The 26750-nt window shown below is 39.4% G+C and overlaps 1 protein-coding gene across 2 annotated transcripts in view; it reads right to left on the bottom strand.

The window, feature by feature from the left end:
• The window catches only part of GABRB3 (gamma-aminobutyric acid type A receptor subunit beta3), a 279655-nt gene that overhangs the window by 12020 nt on the left and 240885 nt on the right, over nt 1-26750 (bottom strand). For both annotated transcript variants that reach the window (XM_070478115.1, XM_070478114.1), the window contains exons 7-8: nt 9814-9966; nt 3280-3524 (exon numbers count right to left, since the gene is read on the bottom strand). In XM_070478115.1, coding sequence (XP_070334216.1) covers nt 3280-3524; nt 9814-9966 — 398 coding nt within the window. The remainder of the gene's footprint in view (nt 1-3279; nt 3525-9813; nt 9967-26750) is intronic.

The following is a 26750-nucleotide window of genomic DNA, read 5'->3' on the forward strand; positions in this document are numbered from 1 at the left end:
ACCAAAGCACACTGTGTATGCATAGTAGGATGTGGACTAATTTAGAAACACACCACATGGCGCTACGTATACATTCCAGTAAGAAATTCAAGGTCAGTTCGCCTGTGAAAGCCTGATTTTATTCACACATCCTGGTTTCTCTGACCAACTTTATGTGCCACTGAAAGGAATGGAGCCATTTACAGTCATTTAACTACTTTCACTCATTCATGAACATCCAGGGACCTATTCTGACCACTGGAAGGCCATGGGCACTGCACCCCTCCAGGGAGCTGCCGCACCCCTGAGAGAGGTTTGGGTCAGTGACGCACTAACAGCACCCACCAGAAAGAACAAGGAAATCTCATGAGCCTGAGAATAAGTGAATTTAGTAAGAAGCATTTAAAAGTAAAGAAATATAGGAACAAGCCCAGTATGTCCATCAGTGGAGGTACATTTTTGAAGACTTGAAGTGATGCAAGAGGTAAAAGATAAAGACAAAAATTTTATAAGACACAACATTGTGCTTTCACTAAAATAGTGTTTATAATTGCAATGACATATGGTTTTTATTAATAAAATAAGTGGAAAAGACATCTAATTGCAAAGTTTGTAACTGGAAATATGTAAGAGTGAGATGAGGGAGCTTGAGGAAGAAACTGATTGGTGCCCTTTCTGGGTTCAGACCACAAGCCCATCCAGCTGTGACCCATAGCATGTCTCTTACACAGTGGAAGTGACAAACAGATTCAAGGGATTAGATCTGATAGACAGAGTGCCTGAAGAAATATGGTTGAGGTTTGTGACATTGTACAGGAGGCAGTGATCAAGAAAATTCCCAAGAAAAAGAAACACAAAGAGGCAAAATGGTTGTCTGAGGAGGCCTTACAAAGAGCTGAGAAAAGAAGAGACGCTAACGCAAAGGAGAAAAGGAAAGATATACCCATTTGAATGTAGAGTTCCAAAGAATAGCAAGGAGAGATAAGAAGGCCTTCCTCAGTGATCAATGCAAAGAAATAGTAGAAAACAATACAATGGGAAAGACTAGAGATCTCTTCAAGAAAATTAAAGACACCAAGGGAACATTTCATTCAAAGATGGGCACAATAAAGGACAGAAATGGTATGCACTTAACAGAAGCTGAAGATATTAAGAAGAGGTGGCAAGAATACACAGAAGAACTATACAAAAAAGATCTTAATGACCAAGATAACCACGATGGTGTGATCACTCACCCAGAGCCAGACATCCTGGAATGTGAAGTCAAGTGGGCCTTAGGAAGCATCACTACAAACAAAGCTAGTGGAGGCGATGGAATTCCAGTTAGGTTATTTCAAATCCTGAAAGATGATGCTGTGAAAGTGCTGCACTCAGTATGCCAGCAAATTTGGAAAACTCAGCAGTGGCCACAGGACTGGAAAAGGTCCGTTTTCATTCCAATTCCCAAGATAGGCAATGCCAAAGAATGTTCAAATTACTGCACAGTTGCACTCATCTCACAAGCTAGCAAAGTAATGCTCAAAATTCTCCAAGTGAGGCTTCAACAGAATATGAATGGAGAACTTCCAGATATTTGATCTGGACTTAGAAAAGGCAGAGGAACCAGAGATCAAAACACCAACATCCATTGGATCACTGAAAAAGCAAGAGGGTTCCAGAGAAACATCTACTGCTTCATTGACTATGCTAAAGCCTTTGACTATGTGGATCACAACAAACTGTGGAAAATTCTTCAAGAGATGGGAATACCAGACCACCTGACCTGCCTCCTCAGAAATCTGTATGCAGGTCAAGAAGCAACAGTTAGAACTGGACATAGAACAACAGACTGGTTCCAAATAGGAAAAGGAGTACGTCAAGGCTGTATATTGTCATCCTGCTTATTTAACTTATATGCGGAGTACATCATGAGAAATGCTAGGCTGGATGAAGCACAAGCTGGAATCAAGATTGCCAGGAGAAATATCAATAACCTCAGATATGCAGATGACATCACTCTTATAGCAGAAAGTGAAGAACTAAAGAGTCTCTTGATGAAAGTGAGAGAGAAGAGTGAAAAAGCTGGCTTAAAACTCAGCATTCAGAAAACTAAGATCATGGCATCCGGTGCCATCACTTCATGGCAAGTAGAAGGGGAAACAATGGAAATAGTGAGAGACTTTTATTTTTGAGGGCTCCTAAATCAGTGTGAATGTTGACTGCAGCCATGACATTAAAAGATGCTTGTTCCTTGGAAGAAAAGCTATGACCAACCTAGACAGAATATTAAAAAGCAGAGATATCACTTTGCTGACAAAAGTCCATCTAGTTAAGGCTATGGTTTTTACAGTAGTCATGTATGGACATGAGAATTGGACTATAAGGAAGGCTGAGTGCCAATGAATTGATGCTTTAGAACTGTGGTGTTGGAGAAGACTCTTGAGAGTCCCTTGGACTGCAAGGAGATCAAACCAGTCCATCCTAAAGGAGATCAGTCCTGGGTGTTCATTGGAAGGACTGATGCTGAAGCTGAAACCCCAATACTTTGGCCACCTGATGCGAAGAACTGACTCACTAAAAAAGACGCTGATGCTGAGAAAGATTGAAGGCAGGTGGAGAAGGGGATGACAGAGGGTCAGATGGTTGAAAGGCATCACCGACTCTATTGACATGAGTTTTACCATGCTCTGGGTGTTGGTGATGGACAGGGAAGCCTGTTATGCTGTAGTTTATGGGGTCACAAAGAGCTTGACATGACTGAGTGACTGAACAGAACCTCTGGGTTCAGAGCCCATGGGTCTAGAGAAGCTCCCAGCTTGGCCACCGTTGCCCAGGGCTGGCTGCCTGGCATTTTGCAGAACACAGCCAGCAAGGCCTGGCCAGGCTAGTTCCATGAGAGCCCTGGGACAGCACACAGCTCCTGCCCTGTACTAGAGACCTGGAACCAGGATAGATGAGAGAGAGAGCTGTCCACACCATGTGAAGAACAGTGCCATGCTGGCTATCACATCTGTAATTTGACCACTGAAGAAAAATTGCAACCTTCTGGAAAATGTTTTTGCCTGTCAAGTTGGGGCCCCACATGCCAGAATTTCATTCATTCTGATATCTTTTGTTTTCTTTTCATATTTGGAAACTGGTAAGTTTTTGGCTTCTCCAACTTTTGCACCAATTTTTTGCTTTTAACTCAGTGACTTACAGAGGCCACATTTTAGGCTACGGTCAACAAGCCCACATCACTCCTACCTAAAGGCCATGATGCTGAGGGGCTGGAAGTCTGGGAAAGGCAGGGGATGGGCAGGGCGAGGCGGGGTGGCCTACCCGGTTGCTGTCAGTCTTCGAGCGGTCGTTCTTCGCCTTGGCGTTCTTTTCCGCAAGCTTCTTCTGCCTTTGAGGGCCTCGTCCAAAGAAAATGTAGTTGACGAAGGCATACTCCAGTAGGGCCAGAAAGACAAAGACAAAGCAGCCCATGAGGTACATGTCAATGGCTTTGACATAGGGGATTTTGGGCAGCGTCTCCCGCAGGTGCGTGTTGATGGTTGTCATGGTCAGCACGGTGGTGATCCCTGCAAGACAGACGGGAGCGTGAGAGGCTGCGGTCCCCTGCTCAGTTCCTCACTCCTCACCCTCCTGCTTTATTTTCTCAAACAGCTTGAAGGAGTTGGAAACAAGTGATTGCATGCTGTTGGGTGATCTAAGCGCAACAGAATACAGAGCGCATGGTTTGGGCAGCAGGTCACTCCTGGGGCTAGGGAGCTGACACCTCTTCACCCACCACGCTTGGGAGGCACCTCCCATCCCACCTAACCCACAGGTGGATGGAGAAGTGTGGGGGCAAAGCAGAGGTTGTCCTGCAGGAAAGCTGGGAGAAATTAAAACAAACCCAGAATTTATCATAAAACACTAAGTGTCTGGATGAGAAGCTTCAAGGAAGAAGGATGAATCTGTGGAGAATCTAAGACGGTTATCCATGGCCACTTGTGAAGAAAATGATTCTTACCATAAGGCCTTAGAGCAAGGGGAAGGAAGTGAAAGTGAAGTCGCTCAGTCGTGTCCGACTCTTTGCAACCCCATGAACTGTATGTAGCCTGCTACGCTCCTCCGTCCATGGGATTCTCCAGGCAAGAATACTGGAGTGGGTTGCCATTTCTTTCTCCACAAAGGGAAAGGAGGCAATGACTTAAAGCTACTAAGGACAGGATCTAGCCCTGAGTGCAAAGACAGGGAATGTTTGAGTGAAGTTCTGGAGAACAGATTACTTCACAGAGCAACTTCCCCCCTCAGCTAAGAACAAGGTTACAAAGCTGCCTCAGGACATGGTGGTTTCAGACAAAAGCTGATGATTTTATTCAAAGTATAGCATCTTACCATGCTCTGGGCCGAGTGATCTGATCTCTTTTTTTGTCAATGTCATTGTTTTCAATTCTTTAGTTAGTATGAATAATGTTAGGTGAATAATGAATGAATTTTCCCCCTAAGGGAGCTATGTTTAGTCTCATAAAACATGTAAGGACCATATTTCTCCCATAGCAATGGGCATGTTCTTGGTGTACAAAGATTCCATACAGGATGATCTGAAGCCACAGAGAGCAGGAGACTCATTGGCCCATGACACGACCAGGGTTCACTGAGTGAAGCCACATATGAGGGAAGGAACTGCACCACTCACTTCTCAGTGACGGGCGTTACTGCTGCTGACTTGCTCTCTCTGAGATAGTAGCTTCTGAAATATTAAGAAGTCTCAAAAAAGCAAGGCAGTTCCAAAGAGCCAGTTCTTTTCTATCCACAAGACTGATGCTACAGCATGTGACTCCTCATGTGTCTTTTGGGACCCAAGAGGGTCGTGGCTATGTGAGGACTCCTCTCAAGAAGGAGACCTTCCAGGTGAGAACTTCAGCCATGGTCCTTCAGCTGTAGTCACCCAGAAAACCAGTGATGTTCCCCAGGCCGGCAGGCGGTGTAAGCCTGAGAGGCCGGACACATGGGCTCACTAGACCTCTTCTCTGAGTCCCCTGGAGCCCCACTCAACTCCCGGAGTTAGGAGCTAGGTTTGTTAAGCATCTTCATCTGATGCCCTCCAGACTCCCATCCCACCCTTGGTGGAGCACCAGAGCCCAGGGCTCCCCTTGCTCGGGACCTCCTGGAGAAGCGAGCCCAGACTTCTGTCCACACATGCTGAGCTGCCGGTAGGAGGAGATGAGGGAACCAAGGAGCAGAGGACCTATGTTCATGTCTGACTACAAACCAGGGCTGCCAAAGAATGTGTGGAAATCAAAGATGTCAGAATATTTTAAGACTCTTTTTTAACATAAAATTCATGTGCACCTGGGAACTTTTAAATTTTGAAAATGGCAATGGTATAAGTACAGTTTACAAAGAAGTGCAAAACCCCACGTAGATGCTACAAAATCAGGTGTTCTCACTATTATCCAAAATTTTGTAATGCTGCTTCCATAACTCATGTTTTCCTTCCAAATGGACTTTGGAAAGTGCTCTGCTTAGTCATTGCTTTGGCTCTCCAGATGACTGCTCTAAGTGGACATGTATCAACACAGGCCTCAGTAGATGTCCCCAGAAAGTGGATTCAAGGAACAGAGCACAGGCACGGCCAGCACATGTCAAGAGCACTCAGCCTGGCAAAGCTGGTCTGAGGAAAGTGGGCAAGGACCCCGTAAGAGGAAGGTTTCGTGGTGAGTGCCCCCGGCTCTCCACTTTGGGCTCACATGACCTCCTAGTCTGAAAGGCTATTCAGTCTCTAATTCCTTGTACTGTTTTCCTTCCCATCAAGATAATTGTGGACAGTGAGATGCAGTGGTTCATGGCCTGAGTAATAGAACCACATGCTCCTGGGCTGAAAGCCCAGCTCCATCATGTCCCAGCTATGACTTGAGTGAGCTTGATGGGTCCACAATTGTTGTCTAAAGCTGCTGTGAAGTGTAAACACCATGGTGATAGACTACCAGTAACTGGTATTGTTAACACTCACAACAGGAAATGTTATCATTATCAGCATCACAGAAAAATATATTTTCCAGTAGCCTCCAGTTTCTTGGCAGGAGACCCAATTCCTGGCAGCCTCACGCTGAACTTTCACTCTCTAAGCGAATTCTGTTCAATGGCAGAATGGGAGATAGCCGAGTGGTGCTTTCTCTGTTCTTCATACATTTACCAAGATGTTAAGTCTTGTTAATTATTAGTCTCGAATTATTTCTCATTAATAGTATGTTAATAAAATATTATATTTGAAAACCACATTTATAAAGATGATTGTGAAATAAAAATGTAATTTATATCATTTGATCTAAAGATATATCATTTTTCTCCTTTGTGACCCAAATCATGTGGCCTAAATTATTTTAATATAAATTTTCACTTCCAGAAAGACCAGTAGTTTTGAGGAAGACCATGTAATTACAACACCCAACTTTGTAGTCTGGGGGCTTCTAGCACTAACAGATTAATGGATGTGGGTGCCAGCACTCAGCAGCAGAGGCATAAGATCCCAAAGCACAAGAACATCTGTGCAGCACAGCTGGGTGAAGAATCAGCATTTTGCTTCAAGTAGAGAGACAATCCTTGATGACTCCAGATTCAATAGTGCCCTGAGCCAGAGGGGTGTGTCAAGGAAGTTTTCACTGAGCATCGCTCCATGCAGACCTGCACCTCTCAGACCTCACTTAGAAGCAGGAAGCACTCACCACCATGCAGCCACTCAGGATGAAGGCAAACCGCACTCTAAGCATTTCAAAGGATGTAGTACATGACAGGACATGTGGAGTGGGCAGGTTTGTGTTGTTCTCCAATAAAAGCCCCCAAACCATGGTCCTAGCCTCTCCAAGAGGCACTGAGGACATTATCATCTTAAAGGTTTTGAGAGATGCCTCAATAAGAATGATTTAAAATAATTCTTGCTGAGCTTTTAAAAACATCCATCATTTTTACAATGTAATAGGCCAAAGAACTCTTCTGTACACTGTCTATTGACAATGTAGAAATCACCTGTAGTGGTTAAGAGCTTTGGCGTCAGACCAGCTGGTTTAAACTCTTTCTTGTGACACTCAGTATTATATGACTTTGCACCAGTTGATTAGCTTTTCTGGATTTCACGCCCTTCTTTGTAAAATGCGAACACCGCCCACTGGGCTGTGTATCTTCTGGTTCATGGGTCAGGTAACCATTTTCATGGGCTTGCACAGAACTTGGCACCTGAGTATTTGATAAGTTGCAGCATGATTACTGTTCTTGGTGTTATTCAGAGTTCATAACCTGATGATACACTTTTTTTCTTAGCCAAATAGAGTTTCTGTGCTGTCATTTTCCACGTCCTGCAGACCCAGGCTCGAAGACTGTCTCATGCAGGAGCTGGGACAGAGGAGAGAGAGGCCGGAGTCCCATGCTCAGAGCTGGACCTGCCAGATGTCTACTGGGCCAGACGCTGAAGCCTGGAGACCACAGCTGCGTTCTGGACCTCTAAACTCAGGTCCACCTGACTCTAACAAATGCCTTCAATTCTGCCTTTCATGCCTGGCTCCTGGACTTCTGATATTCACCAGGACCCAGCACATCTCCAGGCGTAATACCTTAGCAAATCTGGGCAAACCACTCCTCTGTCCCTCAAACCCACAGAAGCATGATTGAAGTTTATAGCAACAAGGCCGGGTTGTCAAGAAAAAGTGGAATCTACTTTCATACACTGTAATGAGGCTATATCCACTCTAACCCACTCCAGGTAGACTATTTATTTAGTGCTGTGGAAGATATTTACCATTTAGGAGCTATAGAATTTGTATCATCTGGAAAATTGAGAGGGCTTCCCAGATGGCGCTAGTGGTAAAGAACCCACCCACCAATGCAGGAGATGTAAGAGACTGAGGTTTGATCCCTGGGTGGCAAAGATCCTCTGGATTACAACATGGCAACCTATTCCAGTAATCTTGTCTGGAGAATCTCATGGATAGAGGACTCTGGAGGGCTACAGTCCAGGTGGTCACAAAGAGTCAGGCACAACTGCAACAACTAACATACATACATATAGAAAACTGAGGAATCTGCATTTTCAGTACACCTCACTTCTGATGATGCCTGATAATTCTGGTTCTTCAGTACTCATATCTCTCTGGTTTTCTCAAAAAATGAGGCAGAGTCCCTGGAAGCTCAGGAAGCCGCAGCTTCTGATCTCCTCTAGCACAGGATTCTTACAGGCTCAGGAGGGGTTCTGGGAACTCTGTATATTTTACATTCTTTTTCTTAAAGAGAGCTTCCTAAATTTAATAAGCTAACAGCTCCCCAAATTTGGATCTGCCCCTGCAAATTCACTTTAGCTGTAAATTCTTCAGGTGATAAGAGAAATTAGCTTAACAAAGAGCGATCTAGTAACATTAGCGAAAAAGGCAAAAGCTACAGAAAGGACATGACTGAGTGACTTTGCCTTTCACAGAAAGGATTGATGTTACAGGGTAACCTCTGCAGGCAGTAAAAAATCCTGAAGATATTTTCAGGAGATTTTTCCCTTACCAGTGTGCATGTGCATGCTCAGTCATGTCTGATTCTTTGTGACCCCACGGACTGTAGCCTGCCAGGCTACTCTGTCCACGGGATTTTTCTCGGCAAGAATATTGGCGTGGATAGCCATTCCCTTTTCCAGGGGATCTTCCTGACCCAGGGACTGAACCCACATCTTCTGCATTGTAGGCTGATTCTTTACTGCTGAGCCACTAGGGAATCCATTCCAAACCCATCAGAAATATATTAACAGTTACTACAAAACTTTTAATTTTTTGATACTTTATTCTTCTCTAAGTGTCTTTACATTCACCTAACACTTTAGAATTAGTTACCTAGGTTTCTTAAGCTGCATTTCCTAAGTTTCATTAGGAAAAAAATCTAATCCTGAATCAATGTGAGTCACTTGTCTGTGGGTCTAAGCCAGATATCCACTTATGCACATGTACACACATTCCCTTGGAAGCAAGATGCTAAGCAACTTAAATTTCTGGGAAGAGACAGTAAAAAGAAAAAGTAGGAAAGAGGGACAACCAGATCCCTGAACACTTATGCTTTTATGCAGGCTTACAAGCAGAATTGTTTTAATTCTTTTCTTCAATTTTGAAAGGTATTATTAATTATTTCACTCCCAGGAATTAAACTCAACCCTACCCATATAAGGTATAAATTGGACAACTGCTCTTCAGCTTCGTTCTTACCTAAAATGTATTTAAATGAATATTTGGTCCACGTAGTTTCATAATAATTAGTTCAGTAGAAAATAATGTTTCTGAAAATATAAGCCTTGTCTTAATAATAAAAAGAAATTAGAAATCATAGGGGAACACATAATATATACTGTACATCAGCTAATAATGCAACTGTTAAGAGACCAATGGCCAGAAGAGATCACTACAGCACTTGAGAACAACTCAGAATTTAGTATCATATTTTAATGCTCATTAATTTGTGTAATTCCAATGATATGGTATAACATTTGGCTATTTTTCTGACTTAAAAAAGAATGTGCAATTAATCAAGTCTCTTTTCTGGGCCATAGGCTGATTTTGAACAGGAGATGTTAATCCTTGCTTTAAAATTAGTGTCAAAAACAGTTTTATTATGCAAATATTCGGCAAGCATATTTTCCCTTTCATGGGCATGAAAATTCACATTTGAGCCTTATAATTAAATTAACACATCAAGGGAATCATGCATGAAATTAGTATTTCAAGATAAAAAGTGACTATATGGGCAAGACTGGTGTCACGATGTCAAAAATTGTAGTTGAACTATAGTCTTTGAACTCCCTTCATATTGTAATAATATGGTGACTTTATATTTTAGGTATCATTTAAAAATAGCACATACCAAGGGCAACTCTAGCCGCAGATGCATCATAATTGATCCAGAAGGACACCCATGAGAGAATTGTAATTAGGATAGAGGGCATGTAGGTCTGGAGAATGAAGTATCCAATGTTTCTCTTCAACCGAAAGCTCAGTGAGAGCCGAGGGTAGGCACCTACGGTAAACAGACAGGGATTACACTGGAGATCAGACACAGCAGACAGAGAGTTTGCTTTGACTTCCATGGGTCAACAGCATGCATTTGAAAAGCCCAGAATAGAGGGGTGGTCCACAACCATGCAACCTGCCTCCACCACCTAAGTTCCATTGAGAAATTGGGAGATGAATGATTTTCAGTCTACATATGAGGTCATGATGAGGCTACTCTTATATACTCAGCTGAAAACTGTCACTGAGAAAACTCTGGAAAAGTTTTTAGCTTAGAATTCGGAATAGTGACAACTATCTTATTTATTTTTCAACTAATAATCCCCTCCTCCACTGCAAATAGGGGAGATTTGGCTCAAGGCTTTACTGAGCAGAATGGTTTCTATCAGTCCTCCTCCGTCAGCCCATCTAGAGCAACAGTGCAGATGTCTGAGGCACTGACCCTGGACCCCCTGGAACAGCTCAGGGACCCCCTCCCCAAGAGCGTGAGAGGCACAGAGGGTAGCAGCATATGTGAGATGCCCTGCTCCGACCACAGGAAAGGCATCAAAGAGGGCTGAGAAGAAGCATCCGGTCTGCTTTCCTGTACTGAATCCAGGGTTACCCTCCTACTGTGTACATTCCACTCAGACAGTCGTGAACCCCACCACCACCGCCAGTGCAGAGTGAGGAAACAGCCCGCTGCTATGCCACCTGCACATTTACCTTTTCTGCCTGATTTTGGCTCTTCATTGGGGAGCAGGCATGTGTGGCCTCCCTTTCTTCCTGACCATTTCAAATATCGACTTTACCAGTTTCAAGCCGCTCAGCTCCTAATTTCCTGGACTCGGCTGAGGCTTCTGGAAGGCCAGCCTTCCCCACTCATCAGACTCCTTGCCTCCCCCCTCCCGCCCTCACTGATGGGTGGCACTCTCTTCCTGAGATTCACCCACCCAGAGTTTCAGGAGCCCTCGCTTTTCTTGCCGTCCTGCTCCAAGCCTGACAGGCTCCCGTTCCCCTCCTGCCTCCAAATACGTGCATTTTCCTGACTTCACACCCCTTTCTGGTTTTGTCACTACAGTCGATCCCTTTTCCAGTCTGGTTTACTCATATGACTATTTCTTCTATGTAGTAAATGAAAGACTTTAATTTCCAGGCTTCTACTTTAGCATTAACCACATATTCAGCCAAAAGTATATAAAGGAGAAAAGAAAGAGCCTAATATACACATTTAAAAGCTGACAATCTGGAAATTGTCTCCAATCTCTCACGTGCTTGTGTGTGTGTGTAGTTTATTTTATATAACTCTGATCAAATGCATATATTGTATTGTCACCAAAACATAAACATTTTCATCCTTATTACAAATTACTTACATATACAATTTAAAAATTTTCCTGATTTTCCATCAAATATATACACATATATTCTATAGTTTATAAATACATTTTCCTGAATGTGATAAATTTAGGGTATATCCATTGTTGCAAAATTTTAAGTAATATTCTTAGGAATACCTTTGAGTAGAGTCCTTTCATTATATTTAAAATTATTTCCTTAGAATGAATGTGTCAAAAGAGGAATCGTTAGGCCAATGTTGGAGGATTTTGATACATAGCCCCAAATTACTTTGCAAAAGAACGACACCAGAGAACATGTCACTATGAGTACTTTATAGAAGTGCCTGTCTCATTTTGTAAACAACGGTATTACATGTTGTTTAGTCGCTAAGTCATGTCTGACTCTTTCTGACCCCATGGATGGTAACTACCAGGCCCTTCTGTCTATGGGATTTCCCAAGCAAGAGTATTGCAGTGGGTTGCCATTTTCTTCTTCAGGGGATTTTCCCAATTCAGGGATTGAACCCATTTCTTAACTGGTAAGCCACTAGGGAAGCCCCTTAACAATATTACATAATATTTTTAAAAAATCCTTTTGCCAATTTCCTTGGGAAAAATTTGTCAAATCACATTTTTATTTTTTTTTCTTTTTTTTTTTTTTACATGTATTCCCCATCCCAGTCCCCCCTCCCACCTCCCTCTCCACCCGATCCCTCTGGGTCTTCCCAGTGCACCAGGCCCGAGCACTTGTCTCATGTACCCAACCTGAGCTGGTTATCCGTTTCACCCTAGATAATATACATGTTTCAATGCTGTTCTCCTGAAACATCCCACCCTCTCCTTCTCCCAGAGTCCACAAGTCTGTTCCATACATCTGAGTCTCTTTTTCTGTTTTGGATATAGGGTTATCCTTACCATCTTTCTAAAGTCCATATATATGTGTTAGTATATTGTAATGGTCTTTATCTTTCTGGCTTACTTCGCTCTGTATAATGGGCTCCAGTTTCATCCATCTCATTAGAACTGATTCAAATGAATTCTTTTTAATGGCTGAGTAGTATTCCATGGTGTATATGTACCACAGCTTCCTCATCCATTCGTCTGCTGATGGGCATCTGGGTTGCTTCCATGTCCTGGCTATTATAAACAGTGCTGCGATGAACATTGGGGTGCACGTGTCTCTTTCAGATCTGGTTTCCTTGGTGTGTATGCCCAGAAGTGGGATTGCTGGGTCATATGGCAGTTCTATTTAAATCACATTTTTAAATTGATTACTTCTTAATGCTTTTTTTCCCCCAGATTTTAATCTTATCAGTTCAGTCACTCAGTCATGTTCAACTCTTTGTGACCCCATGGACTACAGCACACCATGCTTCCCTGTACATCACCAACTCGTGGAGCTTGCCCAAACTCATGTTCATTGAGTCAGTGATGCCATCCAACCATCTCATCCTCTGTCATCCCCATCTCTTCCTGCCTTCAATTTTCCCAGCATCAGGGTCTTTTCTAAAGAGTCAGTTTTTTTTGCATCAGGTGGCCAAAATATTGGAGCTTCAGCTTCAGCATCAGTCCTTCCAATGACCATTCAGGACCAATTTTCTTTAGGATGGACTGGTTGGATCTCCTTGCAATCCAAGGGATTCTCAAGAGTCTTCTCCAACACCACAGTTCAAAAGCATCAATTCTTCAGTGCTCAGCTTTCTTATATGATCCAACTCTCACATCCATACATGACTACTGGAAAAAACACAGCTTTGACTAGATGAACCTTTGTCAGCAAAGTAATGTCTCTGCTTTTTAAATATGCTGTCTAGGTTGGTCATAGCTTCCAAGGAGCAAGTATCTTTTAATTTCATGGCTGCGGTCACCCACTGCAGTGATTTTGGAGCCCAAGAAAATAAAGTCTCTCACTGTTTCCACTGTTTCCCCATCTATTTGTCATGAAGTGATGGGACCAGATGCCATGATCTAAGTTTTCTGAATGCTGAGTTTTAAGCCAGGTTTTCCCTCTGGCTTTTTAGTTCTTCTTCACTTTCTGCCATAAGGGTGGTGTCATCTGCATATCTGAGGTTACTGATATTTCTCCTGGAAATCTTGATTCCAGCTTGAGCTTCACGCAGCCCAGTGTTTCTCATGATGTACCCTGCATATAAGTTAAATAAGCAGGGTGACAATATACAGCCTGGACATACTCCTTTTCCTATTTGGAACCAGTCTGTTGTTCCATGTCCAGTTCTAACTGTTGCTTCTTGACCTGCATACAGGTTTCTCAGGAGGCAGGTAAGGTGGTCTGGTATTCCCATCTCTTTAAGAATTCCAGTTTGTTGTGATCCACACAGTCAAAGGCTTTGGGGTATTCAGTACAGCAAAAGTACATATTTTTCTGGAACTTCTTGCTTTCTCAATGATCCAATGAATGTTGGCAATTTGATCTCTGGTTTCTCTGCGTTTTCTAAATCCAGCTTGAACATCTGGAATTTCTCGGTTCACATACTATTGAAGCCTGGCTTGGAGAATTTTGAGCATTACTTTACTAGTGTGTGAGATGAGTGCAATTGTGCAGTAGTTTGAGCATTCTTTGGCACTGCCTTTCTTTGGGATTGGAATGAAAACTGATTTTTTCCAGTTTACCCTTATAACTATTAACTATTTAACCTTATAAATAATCTAATTATATCATTCATTCATCTTCCTCATTTTTTGTTCCTCTTACTGTTTTTATCTATTCATTCAATTTCTTTTGAGACTAATCCTTGCTTGTATTCCCTGCAAGCATTTTCCCAGTTATTTACAAACTTGTAATAGGGTAGGGTGAGGGACATATAAAAACATACATTTTTGTAGAGTTGTTGTATAGTTTGTATAGTTGTATAGTTGAGTCTATCCATTTTATTTTTTCCCTTTAATTTTTAAAACCTGTTTTTAGGTTTAGATAAGTTCCCAACAGACAACTGACTACAACCCTATTTTGAGGGTTGGTGATTATTTCAGGGTTTGACATGAAGTGAACATGCAGATTGGTTTCTGTTCCACAAACAACTAACCAAGTTTTCCAACACCATTTGTGAAATAAAGCTTCCACTGACAGATCTGATATACTCTGTTGTTTTATAATATATTCCATATCTATGTGGCTACAGATATGATGTACCCGTGGGCCAGGTCAGAGCCTTGCCTGGGCCTTGACACCCCCGGTCCCTGGCACCACGTGCTCGCCACGTGTTTCAAAAGCAGAGTCATCACACGTTCAACATGTTATGCTGCTTCCCATAAAGGTCAAAATAGTCACCTGGGAATTTTAGTTTCTCCAAAATGTTTTCTCAAGTTAACATTAGTTTTATTTTACACCATGCCTCTGTATTAAGCATAACATTTTCTAGCCAAGAAGTATCCTTATTGCCTCAAAATAATTGTCCACATTTCTTGCCTCTGCTGATTTATACCCTTTGCTCTCCCCTTAAGAAATGTCTTTCCTTAACCATACTTCAAGGCCTTGGTCAAATGCCACATCTCCCATAAATCCTTTTTTCCCTCCAAATGCAAGTAATAACCATCTTGAGCTATTTTCTTTCCTCTTTAAAATTATATTGTTAACATTTACCAAGATAAGATCTTCCTTAGTAAGATGAATAAACTCCCAGGCAGAGTTTGTGAGACAGTTGTCATATACTGTCATGGTTAGCTAAATGTCTAAAGCATCTTCGGTTATTAACAAATGCTGTGTGCTGAAAGAATGAAAATAGGTATACTTGATTTATTTAATAAGTTTAATACTCAAAACAGTCAGTAATTTTATTAAATCTTGGTTTGAAATCCTATAGCCATCTTCAACATTTATACTGAAGTACCTTCAATATCAGATCTTAATTTGCAATTTCATAGTGATCTCATGCCTTTACTAACCATTTGCAACTTTATGCTTCAGATATTTCTCACTATATACACTCTACTTGGAACGTTAACTGATTCCATCAGGATAGACTGGCTTATGCTATAGTAGCAAAAGATCCCTTAAATCTCAGTGACTTTACAACAAAGATTTATTCGTTTTTTCTTTCTTGTGCTCCATAGACACTCAGCTTCCTCTCTGGAAGGCAGCTGGGACACTGTGGAAGAAGGGCCACATGAACTTCCCATCACATTTCATTCCCCAGAGCAAGTCTCATTGTCAATCTTTATGTCACCAAGGTAGAAAAGTTAAATCCTCTCCCAGGGAACTGCAGCAAATATTTTTTGAATGACAGTGTAATCTACCATATTCCCCAACTTTCCATTTTCTGAGTCAATTTTCTTAACATTTTCCAAAGTACATTTTCTTTAGGGAAACTGTCACCTACAAGGCAAATACTGATACTCGTGCAATGAAGTACAATTGATACTCTTTTGAGAATACTTACCCTGGGCAACATGGAGGCCAGTGATATAACAGCATAGCCAAACATTTGGAGGGTCATTAGTGACCTTGAGGAAGGAAATACTACTCAGATCTCAAAATTATTTATTCACCAAGATACTCTAACACAGAACATAGAATTAACAAAATATACAATTTTCTTATGTGTTTAGTAAATACATTGTTTTTTAAACATGAAATACACTTTCAAATTAACAAAACTCCTAGGCATTCACCACCTGTCCTCCCCTGCAATCCCAATCTCCTAATCTTACAGGTGGGAATGTTAAGTGGAGGAAACAATAAAGATGAATAAGAAAATGGTCTATGCTCTCAACTAGCTCCCAATCTGTCAGAGAAAGACCCATACAGAACTGGCCTCTGTAAACCAGAGGTAAGGGCTACACTGAATATTCTAGAGCACAAGATTTAGGAAAGGTTTCACATCATCTGAACTGAGAAACTCCTGGTTGAATAAGAGTCTTCATAGGCAGAGGATAAGAGCCTTCAAGGTAAAGGGTCCAACACAGTCAAATGAAGAAAAGCCTTTCAAGATGCCATGAGACAGAGACTTCAAAATGTTAATAATCACAAGAATCTTCAGACATGTCAAGACCTATTCTTCTAAGCAAAGACTTTTTTGCTGTTGTTTTAATTAATTAATTAATTTTAATTGGAGCTAATTACTTTACAATATTGTAGTGGTTTTTGCCATAAATTGACATGAATCAGCCATGGGTGTCCTCCCATCCTGAACCCCTCTCCCTAGGCAAAGGCTTTTGCCATTTGGTGTGCATCTTCAAGAATGCACAGAGTCTCTGTTGGACAAGGTCCTGACATTGATACTACAGATATCCTGATGTAGCCTCTATCTGTGGAGAAAATTCCTCAAATGATCACAACAAGTGGCTTGATCATTTAAAGTGGAAAAGTAGTGAGTCAGCTGCACCAAAATATAACCTTCAAAAGAGCAATAGAAACTTACAAATTACAACAGAAAGGCACAGAAGCTCCAAAGTCTGTGTGGCAACGTAGATGTGGTTAGGTTCCCAAGTAGATGCTGAACCAACAAAGGTGGAGTCCCTGAACACAAGTGCATTGTTCCAGTTGAGGACTTCCTTGGCAAGACTATCTACTGAGATGCTGATCTCAACCCTTTTTCCCCAGATGCACTAAAAGTTGTGCCAGAAACAAGGCTCTGGATCTCTTGCCCAGCCTAAATTAACAGAACTTTCTAAGGCATTAATATTGCTGAAGAACTCATAAAAATATGGATGCAGAGTATCATGCCACCTCTGCCAAGTGTAAGAGCCACTCAAATGTATCTATAAAGTCACAAGGTGATATTTTGACACTGCAGCATAGCTGGCCTACCTACATATCTCTGTCCCCTCCCAAGGCAGCCACCAAGGGGGCTCTCCCAGGACTGCCTAGGAAGCTGTGCAATGTTTTGCCTGGGAGCTCAGGGATGCTCTTGGGATCTTTATGATGCTGTCTCATTCACTTATCTCCTTTTTTTTTTTTTTAATGTATAATACAACCTAAAGTTAAAAATTGTGTTTCTAATTTTCTCATGCCACCTTACCAGTCACCTAAATTAAAATATTTTCAAAACTTCCATAAAGGAAAGTAGATACAGGAAACAGGAAATAGAGAAAGAGGAAAAACAAACTTTTTCAAAGACTGTCTCAGTCAGGAAATAATTCTCTTTCTGACCTCCACAGTAGAGCTGGAATGGTCTGTCCTATGACTCTGGAGCAAAGATCAGGGACATCTGAGAGATCCAGGTTCAGGCTCAGGGTTTATTTGGGATACTCCTTTAGGAAGTTGGTTGTCATCTCAGATCCTTAGTTTCCTTGTGTGTAAAATTAGGGCATGGATATAGTGAATGAAAAAGGAAAAATATAGATAAATTTTACTGCATTGATTACAAACTATTATTCTGCAGAGGAAACTATTGAGAAAATGAAAATAAAATCCACAGAATGAAAGAAATTATTGGCAAATCATGTATCTGATGAGGAACTTGTATCCAGACTGTATAAAAGTTTACAAAAAATACAAACAACCTGATTTAAAAATGGGCAAAGGACTTGAATAGATATTCCTCCAAAGAAGATAAGACCAGCGTCCAGTAGGCACATAAAAGATGCTCAATATCTTACTCATTAGGGAAATGCAACTCAGAACCACAATGAGATACCATTTCATACTATTAGGATGACTACAATCAAAAAGACAGGGACTACAATCCCTGGTAGCTCAGTGGTTAAAAAAAAAATCTACCTTCCAATGCAGGAGACATGGATTTGATCCCTGATCCAGGAAGATTCCACAAGCTGCAAAGCAACTAAGTCTGTGTACCACAACTATTGAACCCGTGCTTGAGACCCACAGGAGCCACAACTACTGAGCTCCTTGTGCTGCAACTGCTGAAGCCTATGTGCCACAGCTAGAAAGCAGATCCCGCCTGCCTGGCACAAGTAGAGAAGATCCTGTGCAGGAAGGAAGGCTCAAGACAGCCAAAAGTAAATTAATAAAATTATAAACACACACACACACATATAAAGGCAGACAATACACAAAATATAAAGGCACTGGTGAGAATGTGGATAAATTAGAACCATCATGTATTGCCTAGGGGAACTTAAATGGTATGGATACTTTGGCAAACAGTTTGGCACTCCCTCAAAAAGTTAAACATAGTTATCATACGACCCAACAATTGCAATTCTAAGTACATACATAATGCAAATGAAAACTTACATGCACAGAAAAACCTGTGCATGTTCACATCAGCTTTATTCCTGATAGCCAAAAGGTGGAAATAGCCCAACATTCATCAACTTTATATATGATTAAACAAAACATGATACATTCATACAATGGAATATAATATTCAGCAATAAAAAGGAATGAAATATCGATACACAACACAACATGGGTGAACCTTGAAAACATGCTTAGTGAAAGAAGCCAGACACAAAGGATCATATAGTGTATGATTCCATTCATATGAAGTGTAAAGGATAGGCAAACCTATTGAAACAGCAATTAGATTAGTGGTTACCCATAGGGTTAGGGGAAGCAGGTTGGGATAAATGAAGAATGACTGCTACTGAGTACAGAGCTTTGAGGGTGATGAAAATATTTGGAAATTGATTTGAGGAAGGTCATGATTACCAAACTGTAAATACGATAAAAACAACTGAATTACATACTTAAAATGGTTAAACTTTATGGTATATAAATTGCATCTTAAGAGCTCTGTTATAAGAAAAAGAATACCTACTACATGTACTTCACTGGTACCAAACATACTGAAAGTGAAAGTCAGTTAACCGTGTTCGACTCTTTGTGACCTGATGGACTATACAGTTCATGGAATTCTCTAGGCCAGAATAAGGAGTGGGTAGCCTTTCCCTTCTCCAGAGGATCTTCCCAACCAAGGGATCAAACCCAAGTCTCCCACATTGCAGGCGGATTCTTTACCAGCTGAGCCACAAGGGAAGCCCAAGAACACTGGAGTAGGTGGCCTATCCCTTCTCCAGGGGATCTTCCTGACCCAGGAATTGAACTGGGGTCTCTTGCATTGCAGGAGGATTCTTTACCAACTGAGCTATGGGGGAAGCCCCCAAACATACTAAATGGCCCCAAATACCCACTCAATAAAAGCAAGTTACTTGTTCCTTTCCTTTCTCTCCTCTATCGTGCTTTCTGTGCTCAGGACTCTGTAATCCAAGTGTTTTTACTATTGAACATATTTTAAAAATTGTGTGGAAGTCTTAAAAGCAATTCCAAAAGATGAAGTTAGACAAGAGTTATTTTTGCAAAGGAGGTGTTTGGGTGTTTCTGAAGAAATCTGGCTTCTGTAGGTCAGGAGCCCTTAAAGGAAAATTATTTCATAGCAACAAGATGAGATAGTTAAGCTCCCATTTGGTGCTGAGAGTGAATTTTACCTACTTCAGCCATTTTGCACTGAGGGATTAGTAGTACTTGGCCAGTAAGCACAGGTGATTTGTCTCTGAGGATCCTTCTAAATAAAAGTCAACAGGAGAAAAATAATGGGAATTTATCTCTGGACTTTAAAAGACAATGAGATATGGATGATAATTCCTTCTTCTAACATTTCATATAATATTGGTACTAGACTTACAGTAGATGTTATTTATAAACCCCATGCATAATAATTTGATTATGGGCTTTAGTTTAGGATAAAACTAAAACACAGAGTTCATGAATGGACTCTAGGGAAAATTAAGAATATGTTTTAAGGGTGTGACATGCAGAGTTCAAAAAATTTTATAATTTGCTTCATTTGTTTTATAATCATAATTGTGAAGCAAAATAGTATTTTGAAAGTTGATTTTTTAAAATTAATTTATTTTTTATTGAAGGATAATTGCTTTAAAGAATTTTGCTATTTTTTGTCAAACTTCAACATGAATCATCCATAGGTGTATATATATTCCCTCTCTTTTGAAACTCCCTCCCATCTCCCTCCCCATCCCACCCCTCTAGGTTGATACTGAGCCCCTGTTTGAGTTTCCTGAGCCATACAGCAAATTCCCTTTAGCTATCTGTTTTACATATGGTAATGTAAATTTCCATGTTACTCTTTCCATACATCTCACCCTCTCCCCTCTCCCCATGTCCATAAGTCTATTCTCTATGTCTGTTTCTCCATTGTTGCCCTGTAAATAATTCTTCAGAACCATTTTTCTAGATTCTGTATATATGCATTAGAATACAGTATTTATCTTTCTCTCTCTGACTCACTTCACTCTGTACAATAGGTTCGAGGTTCATCCACCTCATCAGAACTGACTCAAATGCATTCCTTTTTATGGCTGAGTAATATTCCGCTGTGTATATGTACCACAACTTCTTTATCGATTCATCTGTCAATGGACATCTAGGTTGCTTTCATATTCTAGCTATTGTAAATAGTGCTGCAATGAACAATGGGATACATGTGTCTTTTTCAATTTTGGTTTCCTCAGCGTATATGCCTAGGAGCAGGATTGCTGGGTCATTGTATTCTTAGTTTTTTAAGGAATCTCCATAGTGTCTTCCATAGTGGCTGTATCAATTTACATTCCCACCAACACTGCAAGAGCGTTCCCTTTTTGCCATACCCTCTCCAGCATTTGTTGTTTGTAGACTTTTTGATGAGGGCCATTCTGACTGGTGTGAGGTGATATCTCATTGTATTTGCATTTCTGTAATAATGAGCGATATTGAGCATCTTTTCATGTGTTTGTTAGCCATCTGTATGTCTTTTTTGGAGAAATGTCTCTTTAGGTCTTTTCCCCACTTTTTGATTTGGTTGTCTGCTTTTCTGGTATTGAATTGTATGAGCTGCTTGTATATTTTGGAAATTAATCCTTTGTCAGTTGTTTCCTTTGCTATTATTTTCTCCCATTCTGAGGGTTGTCTTTTCACCTTACTTATAGTTTCCTTTGCTGTGCAAAAGCTTTTAAGTTTAGTCAGGTCCCATTTGTTTACTTTTGGTTTTATTTCTGTTACTCTAGGAAGTGAGTCATAGAGGATCTTGCCCTGATTTATGTCATCGAGTATTCTGCCTAAGTTTTCCCCTAAGAGTTTTATAGATTCTGGTCTTACATTTAGGTCTTCAATCCATTTTATCTTTATGTATGGTGTTAGGAGGTGTTCTAATTTCATTCTTTTACATGTAGCTGTCCAGTTTTCCCAGCACCATTTATTGAAGAGGCGGTCTTTGCCCCACTGTATATTCTTGCCTCCTTTGTCAAAAATAAGGTACCCATAGGTGCATGGGTTTATTTCTGGGCTTTGTATATAGTTCCATTGGTCTATATTTCTCTTTTTGTGCCAGTACCATGCTGTCTTGATGACTGTAGCTTTGTAGTACAATCTGAAGTCAGGAAGATTGATTCCTCTAGCTCCATTCTTCTTTCTCAAGACTTTTTGAGAAGTTTATTCAGGGTCTTTTGTGTTCCCATATGAATTGTGAAATTTTTTGTTCTAGTTCAGTGAAAAATGCCATTGGTAATTTGATAGGGGTCACATTAAATCTGTAGATTGCATTTGGTAGTATACTCATTTTCACAATATTGATTCTTCCTACCCAGAAACATGGAATATCTCTCCATCTGTTTAAGCTGTCTTTGATTTCTTTCATCAGTGTCTTATAATTTTCTGTGTACAGTTCTTTTGTCTCCTTAGGTAAGTTTATTCCTAGATATTTAATTCTTCTTTTGTTGCAATGGTGAATGGGATTGATTCCTTAATTGATCTTTCTGATTTCTCATTGTTAGTATATAGAAATGCAAGTGATTTCTGTGTATTGATTTTGTATCCTGCAACTTGGCTAAATTTATGATTAGCTCTAGTAATTTTCTGATACTATCTTTAGAGTTTTCTATGTACAGTATCATGTCATCTGCAAACAGTGAAGGCTTTACTTCTTTTCTAATCTAGATTCCTTTTATTTCTTTTTTTTTTCTCTGCTGTAGCTAGGACTTCCAGAACTATGTTGAATAATAGTGGCAAAAGTGGACACCCGTGTCTTGTTCCTGATCTTAGGTGGAATGATTTCAGTTTTCAGCATTGAAAATAATGTTTGCTGTAGGCTTATCATAAATGGCCTTCACTATGTTGGGGTAGGCTCCTTCTATGCCCATTTTTTTAAGAGTTTTAATCATAAATGGGTGCTGAATTTTGTCAGACACAGAATGGCTGAATGGATACAAAAACAAGACCCATATATATGCTGTCTACAAGAAACCCACTTTAGACCTAAAGATACATATAGACTGAAAGTGAGAGGATGGAAAAATATATTCCACACAAATGGGAAGCAAAAGAAAGCTGGAGTAGTAATCCTCATATCAGACAAAACAGACGTTAAAATAAAGATTACAAGAGATAAGGAAGGACACTACATTATGATCAAGGGCTCAATCCAAGAGGAAGACATGACAACTGTAAATATCTATGCACCCAACACAGGAGCACCTCAATACATAAGACAAACACTAACAGACATAAAAGGAGAAACTGACAGAAACACAATAATAGTAGGAAACACCCCACTCACAGCAATGGACAGACCATCAATACAGAAAATTAATAAGGAAACACATGTCTTAAATGATATATTAGATGAGATGGATCTCATTGATATCTTCAGCACATTTCATCCAAAGGCAAAAGAATACACCTTCTCAAGTGCACATGGAACATTATCCAGGATAGACCACATCTTGGGTCACAAATAAAACCTCGGTAAATATAAGAAAGTTGAAATCGTATCAGGCATCTTTTCTGACCACAATGCTATGAGACTAGATATCAATTACAAGGAAAAAACTGTAGGAAACACAAACACATGGAGATTAAACAATACATTTCTAAACAACCAACTGGTTACCGAAGAAATCAAAAGGGAAAACAAAGAATTTCTAGAAACAAGTGACAATGAAAACACAACAACTCAAAACCTATGGGATGCAGCAAAAGCAGTCCTAACAGGGAAGTTTATAGCAATACAATCCTACCTCAAGAAACAAGAAAAACATCGAATAGACAACCTAACTTTACACCTAAAACAACTGGGAAAAGAAGAACAAAAAAACCCCAAAATTAGTAAGGAAAGAAATCATAAAGATCCAAGCAGAAATAAATGAAAAAGAAATGAAAGAAACAATAGTAAAGATTAGTAAAACTAAAAGCTGAGTCTGAGAAAATAAACAAAATTGACAAGCCTTTAGCCAGACTCATCAAGAAACAAAGAAAGAATCAAATCAACAAAATTAGAAATGAAAAAGGAGAGGTTACAACAGACAATGCAGAAATACAAAGGCTTGTAAGAGACTATTATGAACAACTATATGGCAATAAAATGGATAATCTGGAAGAAATGGACAGGTTCTTAGAAAAGTTCAATCTTTCAAGATTGAATGGAAGAAGTAGAAATTATGAACAACCCAATTAAAACACAGAAATTGAACTGTGATCAAAAATCTCCCAAAAAACAAAAGCCCAGGACCAGATGGCTTCACAGGAGAATTCTATTAAACACTGAGAGAAGAGCCTACCCTTCTAAAACTCTTTCAAAAAATTGCAGAGGAAGGAACACTCCCAAATTCACTCTATGAGGCCACCATCACCGTGATACCAAAACCAGAAAATACAATACAAAAAAAGAAAACTACAGGCCAATATCACTGATGAACATAAATGCAAAAATTCCCAACAAAATTTTAGCAAACAGAATTCAGCAACACATCAAAAAGCTTATACACCATGATCAAGTTGGGTTTATTCCAGGGATGTGAGAATTCTTCAATATAAGGAAAGTAATCAATGTGATACACTATGTTAACCAATTGAAAGATAAAAACCATTTGATAATCTCAATAGATGCAGGAAGCTGATTTTTGAAGAATAGAAAATTCACATATCTTAACAGAAAGTTTTCATCATCACTCAGTTTTGAAATTAACCCAGTATTTCTTTTAACTTAATCCCCTTACTGTCTGCTACTGAAGTACTCTGCTCACATTTTCATGGTTCCTTCATAGTCCTTACAACCAAGGACTCAGATCTCTTGATTTTGAGCTTTATAATGCTTTTTTAATAGTACACTATTACGGCTGTGTTTCCTCTCTATAACGTTATCAGAAAAATACAGAATTAAATGATTCATATTTTATGAAATGTGATTGTAAGGAATGTATCCCAAATTTTCTTCTTTTCTACTCTCATGTAACTAATAGTCATAGCTAAGTAAGAATTAAATATTGAAACAACCATAAATTTTTCTGCAACACTAGAGAGGAGTGAAAACATAAGCTATGGTATTTGAATATTGTGGAATACATAACCCTTCCACTGGAAACAACTGGAAAAAATGGAGAAAACTTTAATACATCTCCTTAGAGGCACTGGAGGGATAACAACTTGGTAAATATCTGAGCCAAGGTTTGGGAGAAAAGTTAACCTGAGAGAGGTGAGCTCCATGTTTCAGGTAGATGTAGTTTACAGAAAGATGAGAAGCTAATTAGAACATCTGAGACTCATGGAACAAAGAGAGCAAAAACTGGAGACAGACACCATCAAGTAGGGATTCCAAAGAGCTCTGTCCAAAATATAAAGATAAATCAGAAGGATTCAAGCATACCCAAGGAATGAATCTGAACTCAGAATTACCAAGTCCCAGAAAGTAAAGGAAGCTAGTTTGGACTCTAGTGCCTCTAGCTGCCGGAGAGAGGAAAGCATAAATTCTCTCTGAAAAAAAAGAAAACATCATCATAGATTTTGAATTTTATCTATACTTTCCTCAGATACAATATTACCAGATTAGACACAAAGAAAGAATTATTGAACTGAAAGAAAAACTAGAAGAAAACTTCCAGAGTGAAGCATGAAGCGAAAATAAAACAAATTCAGAAAGCAATGTAAGATATTTAGAAGATATAGTGACAAGATTCAAAGTTGGAATTGTCAGAATTGAAATTGGTATCTTGGAAGGAGGAAAAGAGAGAGAAAATAAAGCAAAAGCAATGGTGGCTGATGGTGCTCTAAAACTGCTGAAAGACCTCAAGAAGATCTACAAACTCCAAGAAGAATAATTAAAGAGAAAACTATACCTTGGTATATCATAAATGGCAATGAAATAAAAAACGATGATAAAAATTAGAACTGTATCTAGACAGAGGAGGAAAAATAGATTAATTTGAAAGCAGCACCAATTAGACCAACAACTTTCTTCTCAATAGAAACAATAGATACTGGAGTAAATGAAGTCATATCTTCAAATGGAAAAGGAAAAAATGCTAATCTATCTTTCTGTAACCAGTAAATTCATCCTATAAGAATAAACATGATATAAAGTCATATACAGATTGTTTAAAAAAAAAAAAAACTTGAAGAAATCTGACCAGGAGACTTACACTAAAGAAAACATTTTACAGGGCTGGTGCACTGGGAAGATCCAGAGGGACGGGACAGGGAGGGAGGCGGGAGTGGGGATCGGGATGGGGAATACATGTAAATCCATGGCTGATTCATGTCAACGTACGGCAAAACCCACTACAATATTGTAAAGTAAGCCTCCAACTAATAAAAATAAATGAAAAATAAATAAATAAAAAATAAGAATATAAATGAATGTGAAGAATATCTCTTAAAAAGAACACTTAGTACAAAAAAAAATTCTTTTAATAAATATTTTAAAAATACTCTTTTAAAGCAGAAGGAAACATTTCCAGATAGACTTGAAGGTAAAGAAAAGAATGAATAACAAAAAAAAGAGGATTATTTATAATTATATCTAAATGAAAACTTTCTGCATCTAATAACAATAATAATGTATAGGATTTGAAATATAGTAAAATTATAATATATAATGAAAATAGCATATATAATTTAGAATGAGGAAATATGGAATCCTGGTGTACAAAGACCCTCCAGGGCTTGGGAATAGGTAAAAATACCATCTCAGACAAATTAGAAGAAATAATAAATACTTCAGCAAGGTTATTCAATACAAAATCATTATGTTTTTCAGGCAACAAATAAGAAATTACATTAAGAAAATTTTACCATCTATAATAACACCAGAAAGTATCAAACATACAGAGAAGTTCAACAAAGATGTACAAGATTTCTATACAGAAACCTCTAAAAGGCTATTGAAACAAATTAAAAAGACCAAAATAAATGGAGACATAAAATATATACAAATTGAAAGAATTATAACAAGTTCACTTTTCACTAAATTAACATATTCCTAATAAAAAGTCAAATCATTTTCAAGATAAAAATTAATGATCTGATTATAAAAGTCATATGGAAAAATAAAGGGCCATATAAAAGAAAAAGAAAAAGAAAGAGAAGGAAGAATCTGCTCTACCTAAAGTTACAGTAATTAACACAGTGAAGGAAGGGTAAGAAGATGGGAAAATAAAGCCCCATGGCACAGAAAAGAAAGTCCAAAATGGTCCATGCACACACAGTTTATGACAAAGGTGGTGCTGTAAGAGCAATGATCCTGCGGAAAATAATAAAACTTTCACAACATTAACACACACA

Source organism: Odocoileus virginianus, chromosome 16 (assembly GCF_023699985.2).
Source record: "Odocoileus virginianus isolate 20LAN1187 ecotype Illinois chromosome 16, Ovbor_1.2, whole genome shotgun sequence".
Classification (NCBI taxonomy): domain Eukaryota; kingdom Metazoa; phylum Chordata; class Mammalia; order Artiodactyla; family Cervidae; genus Odocoileus; species Odocoileus virginianus.